At 35.1% G+C, this 8,990-nt stretch overlaps 1 protein-coding gene across 1 annotated transcript in view; it reads right to left on the reverse strand.

Annotated features, from left to right (window-relative positions):
• The window catches only part of LOC113479001 (ligand-dependent nuclear receptor corepressor-like protein), a 28,192-nt gene extending 19,933 nt beyond the window's left edge, over positions 1-8,259 (reverse strand). Inside the window, exons 1-3 of the mRNA XM_026846558.1 lie at positions 7,963-8,259; positions 1,394-1,473; positions 1,005-1,134 (exon numbers count right to left, since the gene is read on the reverse strand). Of these exons, the coding sequence (XP_026702359.1) occupies positions 1,005-1,134; positions 1,394-1,473; positions 7,963-8,047 (295 nt within the window). The 5' untranslated portion in view covers positions 8,048-8,259. The remainder of the gene's footprint in view (positions 1-1,004; positions 1,135-1,393; positions 1,474-7,962) is intronic.
• Between the last annotated feature and the right edge of the window lie 731 nt (positions 8,260-8,990).

Genomic DNA, 8,990 nt, shown 5'->3' on the forward strand with positions numbered 1-8,990 from the left:
AAATGGACTCAAAATGCTGTCACACTCCATTTAAAGTTCTTTAGAATCCTAAAGCAAAACTTCAGCTGAACACACAGATGCCCCATAGAGAAAAAGATTCCACCCACCCTAGATTCAAGGGCATAGTAATCTCTTCCTGCTACAGTAATGTAAAGGGGAGAAAATTAACTTTGTTTTTTTCTCTCACCTATGAGAAGGGAGAGAATGCATCTGACTCCCTCTAATTCTTTGTTAGAGCAAGAGGGCTGTCATCCTAGTCATACTCAGCTATTTGACATCCAAGCACACCTACTAAACCCAAGAAAAACCTGTGAAAGTTGTAGTTTCTGAGCAGGGCTGTATTCTCATTCCTTATACAGAAATTTAAGGAAGAAAATGAATATTTTTCTGGCTTTTGACAGTGACTAAGTAACTTAAATGAACCAAGCTGACTTGTCAGTCACTCACATACTTCTATAACTTGCTGAGTGCCAAAGAACAAGGATAGCCAAAGAATTAATGGGCTACTAAATACTGTATTTTGATAAGAAGTTTCAACCTCTGTCTTGGATGTATTTGAAGTAGCAGCTTTTGCATGAGAAGATCCCAAATCCCATTTTGTCATCTGTAAGACACATTCTCTGACGTTAAATGGTCTTCCTGCTGAAAACTAGAAGGCAAAGTTTAGGAACAGAAAATGTTTAGATGCTTAAAATTCCAGAGAATGGCACCTGAAGTTAGCATAAAAACAAAATAGCAGCTCATGGCTAAAAAAACCCAATAAAATATAATGAAAAGGAATTCAAGAGAATAACACACAATGCAATAGGCAAGTAGGAAGAGTAGTGTTTCCTTTGATGATTCAAGTAAGCCAAGAAAAAGATTAAGAAAAAACAAAGGAATAAAGAAGAGAAACAACATTCCATGACATATAAAAACTATTTAAGAATCAAAATCAAACCTAAATAATTTGATTCTTCTAAATTTGTGTTATACCATTGATGTAAAAGACATGCTTTTATTACCTTTCTTTCGAAAGAGTGCATTTAGATAGTTTTCTGCTTGGCATTCAATCTTATCAGTGTTGGACTGGCCCTGAGATGACAGTTCCTCTGTAGGCGTTGACTGTGAAGAACCGATAATTGATGCACGATCCTGGAAGATATATGAAGATAACAACATCTTTCAGAAGTTAGTATACTGATAGTACAATATACAATTAAATTATTGAGCTATTAAATGAAAAAGAATCACTAAAAAGATACTATAAAGCCAAACCACCCCACTCCATCTCAAACTATCTTGAGTCAAAATGCAGTATTAACCTATTTGCAAAATTCAGTTCTCCGATTCTTACTTTCAAACCACAACTTGGGCATTGGGGAGTCATTCTTGATACCATGTTGATACTTACACTGACTGTTTCTTTGTGTAAATTACAAAAGGAACATTTCTCATCCATAGACCAGTCAGTCAGCTCTTCTGGCTCACAGTCTTAAAAGAAAAAAAAAGGCAGATGTTTTAAACAAGTAAAAATGAATTTTGAGAACAAGATACAAATCCTACATTCTCTTAAATCCATCATAATAAAACATGCATTTATTGGTACAATATAGTTAGTAGTATCCAATTCTTCAGATATTTCCAAAGTCCTGTCTGGCTCACATAGTTCAACTTTCAAACAGCAGAGCATGCTCTTCTAAAAAGGAAAGGTAACCGCATAGATTTCAGTTGATTACCTATCACAGTTACTAGAGGCATCCGAATACTATAAATAAAGCTCTGAATTCTAGTAATTTGTAGTCACACTTTTAACAAATGTGTGTAAACCTGTAGTAAACTAAGCTAGGAATTAGGATATGGATTCCTTACCACTTGAGCTCTGTATGTTGTACTTGCAATATTTTAATTGATTTGATACCATCATTATAGGTAAACCAAACCACTATATTCACTTGTAGCACTTGATTCATTTAGAAAACTTTAAAGTAACTTTGTATGTTTTAATGAGAAGATGTACTTTGGTCTTGAGGGAATACAAGATTTGAATAGATCACCTATATCAAGTCCAGTCTTCTCATACTGAATGGAGACACTCCATCTATTTTCTTTAAACAAGTTATTAAGCTACAATTTCAAAAGTTAAAAGTTTTCCACCATATACCTTTCTCTTCCCAAACCACCAACTGCTTTAAGGCTTTTCCCAAAGCAACTGTGCTAATAGTTAAAATTAACCTCCTAATAATCTGTTTAAAGTAACTCATGCAAATTATTCCAGTTTGGTTTGGTGACAATGTTGTTCTTATACCCATGAACAATAACCGTTTAGGTATTTAGTACCTTGATATATTTACAGAGAATATAATGATCTCTCCTTTACACTTCATTTTGCTAGGTTTATCTAACCCACCCAGTTTTCTCTCCTGAGATTCAACCCCATCTTTTCTGCACAGTTCTCACTTGAATGCCTATTTCCTGAACACAGGTGACCAAGATCTCAAGACGATGCCTTTCTTTTGCATCTACACCTGACTTCTTTAAACTGTAGACAGTACATTTTCCTGCAGTATCCTACTTGCAGCATTTTGGCAGATGAATACGAACCTAATTAACTACACCAAGGTCCTGTCCATCCCATTAATTCCCAATTCATGTGCTTAACCTAAACAACCTTTTCCCCCCTTATTCATTACCAAATATGTTTCCTCCTCTTCTCTGTACCACTTGTGAGTCAAGATAAAGGCAGGGAGATCACTTACCAATTACTGTCACAGGCAAGCCAGAGACTCAATTTGGGGAAAATTATTTTCATTTATTGCCAATAAAAATAGGATTGCATAATGAGAAAGGCAAAACTAAAACCATCTTACCACCCCTTCTTCCTAGGCTGCAACTTCACTTCTTCATTCCTGACTCTTCTGCCTCCTCCCCCACCCCAAATAGCACATGAAGGATGGGGAACAGGGGCTGTCCTCACTTCATAACAGTTCTTCTCTGCCACTCCTTCCTCCTGACATTTTTCCCCAGCTCCAGTGTTGGGTCCTTCCCATGGTCTACATTCTTCATCAACTGCTCCAGTGTGGGTCCCTCCCACAGCTGCAGCTCTTCATGAACTGCTCTAGTGTGTGTCTTTCCTTCAGGAAGAGACTGCTCCACAGACCCACAGTTCCTGCCAGAAAACCTGCTGCTGTGTGGGCTCCTCTCTACAGGCTGCAATTCCTGCCAGGAACCTATTCCAGCATGAGCCCTCCATGGGTCAGTTCAGGGCATCTCCACCTGCTCCAGTGTGGGGTCCTCCATGGGCTGCAGTGCAGGTATCTGTTTCAACGTGGTCCTCCATGGGCTGCAGGTTCTACCTACTTCACCATGGTCCTTTCCATGGGCTGCAGGGGAATCTCTGCTCTGTTGCCAGGAGCATGTCCTCTCCCCTCTTTCTTCTCTGACCTTGCTGTCTGCAGGGCTGTTTCCCACTAAGCAGCCCCCAACCCCACCCCTGCCCCACCACTGCTGAGCTTTTACGCCTTCTCAAAGATATTACAGAGGCATCATCAGAAACAAAATGAATCAAAAAAAAAATAGGTCCTTAAGCTGAGTGTAACGTAACTCAAGTAACTCTGTATTATTATTTAAGTCTAGTTTACTCAACTCTAAAATAGTAATTTAGAACAGAATTCCGTATTAGCAACATGTTATATGCTTCCAGGGATACAAACCAGCAGTTTTGATAGGTCAGACAGCTGATGATTAAAAACAGAAATGGAATTTTTCTTGACAGTAACAAAAGCTAACGAGTTATTTTTTTCTTAATTAATCGAGCTCTCCCAGCCTGTTAGAATTATTTAAGATGTCCACAGATGAAAAAAACTGCACACTATTCTTTTATAACAAGATCATGTTTTCATAGTTTTCCTTGGAACCACTGTAAATCTCCTTATGAATGTTGGAATTCTGTGCACCAACTCCAAGACATGTCTTCTGCCTTGTAATAATCCTGAAGTTCCACTGTTAAAAGTCTAGCTAGAGAATAATCCTTGTGTGTCACCAAAAAAGCAAACCTTGAGGAACACAAGCTCTGCATAACACAAAATTTTTCAAAGAAATATAAACCATGTTCAAAATAACACATTAAGTATGCCAGGAACTAAGGAAAACTGACATCAGATAGCACATATATACCAGGATATATCAAATACCAGGCATCCAAGAGTCTCAGGTCACCACCACAGGAAACATACCAAGACCAGTGTTAGCTTTTGACTACAGACAGACAACCATACTCTCAGAAAGATCAGAAGCACAGATGGCAGTTTAAGCAGAACAAGCTTTCTCTTAGCTGCACTCAGTTTGGGATCATGATTATCTCCCCTCTCCATTTAATCTTGCTCGGGGTCAGCTGAAGAAAGGTTTGTTGACAACTTAAAACACTAGCTAGCCCATGAAAAAAGATCGTGCAAAGAGCATTTTAATACCGAGCATTACTTGAAACAATTTAGTACAAAGCTGTTAAACTTATTTCAATTTTTTAAGAATAAAATGGTGAATTTGACTAAAATTACTATGTTTTTTCATTTCTTAAGCCATAAAAATCTTTGTTTCCCCAAACAATTTTTCCCAAGGTCATGCTGAACTAAACAAATTACAGACATCTGTAGTACTGAACAGATTCCATGTTTACCTCTTTAAAATGTGAATTAATTGTCTAGTAAATCTAAATATGAAATAGCTTTAAAGTCAACTTACTTTCCAGTATTTTCTACATTAATGTCCCAATAAATTTTCAGCTATTTGTCACAATTCTAAACAAAACAACCCCTTCCTTTTTACACAGCACTACTGCTTCTTAATAAGTAGATTAGAATATTTAAGGTGTTTATCATGTTCCTTCATCTTTTTATTTTCATAAAAACTTGAATTATATTAGAGATTCATATTTCTAATATAATTTTTAACCCTACTACTTAAGAATGAATATTCCAGAACAACCTAAGGAAAAATAAATCACTTCCTCAAAAAAGCCTTTTGTCTTGTATAAAGAGGTTTCCTAGTACAGACAGAATGATGAGCCGCTTTTGCCCACAACAGTTTTTTCTCTGTCCGTAAGAGAACAGAACTTCAGCATATAATCCCAAAAAAGGAAATATACACACAGCAGATGATTAGAGGAAAAGCCTTCTACCAGTTCAGTAAACTATCCATAAGCAGAATGTAAAAATTAACAATTTATATGTGAATCTACTTGGGCAAAAATGGGTGTAAGTGAAGGATTAGAAAGCCTTAAGGATTCAATGATGGAAGAAGCCTTGAGTTTGGTTAAGAGCATGACTAAGGTCAGATGCCACGACATAGAACTCGACACCTTTGCAACCCTTGCACTATCAAAGCAATCAGGGAAAAAAACTGGTACTGAATAACAGAGTTGATGAGAACCGTTTAAGCAAACTCAAGGTAAGTCCTACCTATACATCATATAATAATTTTGAGATAATGGAAGAAATCTTGCCATCTTCAGGTTACTATCAGTTATAGGTGGCTATTTCAGTTTAATTAGTTTGGCTTCTCAGCAAGATTGTTTCTGAGGTTTGCAAGATATTTGTTTTGAAAAGTAAAAAACCTAGTAAAACTGGTGTGCCTTTTAATATCTAAATTGATCATTACAATTTATTATTCTCTCAAGCAACTTTAAGAGAATACAATAATCTATAGGTCAAATACTATGTTCAAGAGAACTATGGGAGAAATACCAATTAGCACACTTATATTCTACACACATTATTTTTTGTTATGTTATAAAATACATAAAACAAGCAATCTAAAAGAAGAAAATGCTGTTGTAGCTAAGAGGCATATATTTCACAATTGATTCTCACACATTTCTGGATAAGCCAGCCATATAATTTCTTGAGGTTTCTTCAAAGAAATAGACACTCTTGCTAATTATGCATAATGCTGCATGCTGACAGTACTGGTTTGGTGGTTATAATGAGAAAAATGGACACCTTATAAGATGCAGTGATTTAAGTATGTTGCTAAGAGTCTAAAAACTTGGATTCTGATTCTGCCAACCATGTATTTTGTCAACTAAGGCAAATTTTTTTACTTTGCATCTTAGTTTCACTACCTGTAAAGTGAAAAATGGTCTTTAGAGAGTAGAAAAGATTTATAACAAATCTAATGCAATTCAGACCTCAAATTAGAAATAGACTTGCATCTTATACTAGAAGGTCTACCTCCTCTACTGTGTACAAAACGCAGCCATTTCAAATGGGTTTACTGAAGTTACAGACACTGTATCTATAAAAACTAACCAAAAAATAGTAAGGTAAGGTGGGTATCTCAACCTAATGCTCCTTCATCTCTTATGCAGTTGCTCCAGAAATAAAATCAATTTTACAGATGTGTCAAAACACAGAAGCAAGTTTTAATATTTGAAAGATTCAGGCATGTTACTGACAGACATTCTTGCAAATTGGAAAAAAATTAGTTTCAAAACTTTACATTTTAGATAAACATAAATTCAATTGGCAGGACAAAGTCACTGAGGCATCAAATACCAAAGATCCTCTGCATGCAACGGAAATAACAGCTCTTAAATAGGTTACAGGAAATCTTCAAGAGCATGAGGTAAATAAACTAAAACTTCTCAAGACAGCTCAAATATATACATGCAGGAACTGTAAAGGATATATATAACACCTTATTGTGCACTATCAGGCTCCTTTAACACATATTCTGATTAGCTCAGTACTTTCTGCTTTTTTACATGTCCTGAATTTTCTTTCAAAATGTAAACTCTGATACAAAAGAATAATGCCTTAATCATTAAACAATGCAAAGCCCAATACATAGGAACACACTGCAATTACAAACAGAAAAAAGAGATACTGTACACTATTATAACAATGTTTTCTTCCCTACTTGTTTATCACAGCAGATGGGAGTACTACTCATGAAAATAAGCTTCAACCTGAATTAACACACTTTTCAAATGCTTCTGACTAGTGGCATGCTTAGCTTTGTAAGTGGTGAAAAAATATTCTTAAAACATCAGTAAAGTAGTATTTCAAGTTTTCCCCCTCTCACTTGAAAACACGCATATGATACAGGCCAAGAAACTTGCATAGTATGAACAAAACCATAAGCAAGTTAAAGCAATAAATTCCAAACCTATTCTAAGCAAACAAACAGTATATGCCACTCCGCCTCATGTACTAGCAGTATGTTACATGTCTTACAAATTACACTATCAGATAATAAACTGTAAAGAAATGAAACGGAACATTGTGAAGGTTCGGTAACAGAAAGAACATTATTTAAATCCATGAAAAAGAACTTGACAGAACACTTCAAAGCAATTTTGTGCTGGATTTTCCTTCTCTGCTTTTGATAAAGACAGACAAATCATTTCATACTTAACTAAAAACTCAGGTGTCTTTGACAGCTATTCCATCAAAACCAAAGCCATCTAGTCTACAGATAGGTCTTATAACAGTAATGGAAAATATATATGTCTATATATGTATACACACACACTTAAATAAACTCTTTATTTACGTATATACTTATAAAATATACAAAAATAAAAAGCTTAACTTCTTTATATACACATAAAGATGTGAAAAAATACTTTAATTTTCTTTGACTACTACAAGAAAATTCATTTTCCCAATTAATGTTGGTAAGAACCTTAGCAGCTTGTCTTCCCTTTCTAAAAGCTGTCCAAAAAAATGAAGTTGGAGATGCAGCATTTCAGAAGTCTTTCTCATGAGAGCTTCTCAGGTAAGCTTAGTAATCCAGAATTTCCCCACGTAGGAACAAAACCTAGGTACCATTTTACCTAGTGTTTTGCCTGTGCACAGTATTAACAAGAACATGATTAAATACACATTTGAAAGAAAAACAACTGAAGATTTCCTTTTTAGAATTCAATATATGCTAAAAGAAAAACTAATAAAGGTAAGTGGACTAAAATGCTGGCTCATTTACCTTCAAATAAACTGAGGTCTCTTCGTAGCCTTGGTCCATAAAGCCCTTCTAAGATACTTTCAAAACCTGGAGACAAAAGAAACATTTAAAACAGTAAATCAAAAGTGTGGTTAATGAAAGCAAATTAAAGAACACTGGCAACAAGTATTCTCAAATTCTGAGAGCAATTCCAAAAATTGTTACATTTATGACACAAGTAATTACTCCTTCCACTGTAGTACTATTCAACAGAATTAGAAGACAAAAATAAGGCAACTGCCATCTGCACACAATCAGCCTATTAAGCCATGCCCCAACAACCTCATTAGGCTTAAAATAACCACCACAGAATCTTAAAGGTGGGAGGATTAGCCTCATAGCACAAGTGTAGTCTCTCTTACACTGAGAATTAGAATCATGTATGAATGGGAGGGGGCACTGAAAAAAAAAAAAAAAAAAAAAAAAAAAAAAAAGGGAGAAAGCCTTCAAAATCAGAAATTTCTCATGTATGATCACCTGAAATTACATAATCTGATAGTTTAATATTTCCAGAAATATAAAAGAGAAGCTTATTTTGCTTCTGATATCATAATGTTCTCTCTAGTCCTCTGTATCTGTACAAAAACATTTTAAAATTGAGGATTAGATAAATCCAATTATTTTCCAGATTTACCAGCTAGTCTGTTTAGGTATTTGGTAAAATCACATACTGTGTGAAGAGACACAGAGCAAACCAGATGATTTAAAAAAGCAAACAAAAAAAAAACTCAATGGAAAAAAAAAAAGATGATGCATGACAACTATGAAATATGGTAAGAATTTACATCATTATCAATAACAGAATTTTTGATCAATATAGAAACAGTTTCCAAGTGTCCCTTCTTTTCTTCTTCCAAATAATAATCTTATTTTCAACTAAGAGGATAATTCAAAGCAGCACTTGAGGGTTCTAATTTATCATACTCAAGACCTGTCTATATTAAAGATGTAGCTATTTTACAATACTTTGCAAGACTGTTTCATCATCACACCATATAAAAGATACCAAT

The sequence above is a fragment of the Athene cunicularia genome, assembly GCF_003259725.1.
Source record: "Athene cunicularia isolate RWA chromosome 4 unlocalized genomic scaffold, athCun1 chr4_part1, whole genome shotgun sequence".
In the NCBI taxonomy this organism is placed as follows: Eukaryota; Metazoa; Chordata; class Aves; order Strigiformes; family Strigidae; genus Athene; species Athene cunicularia.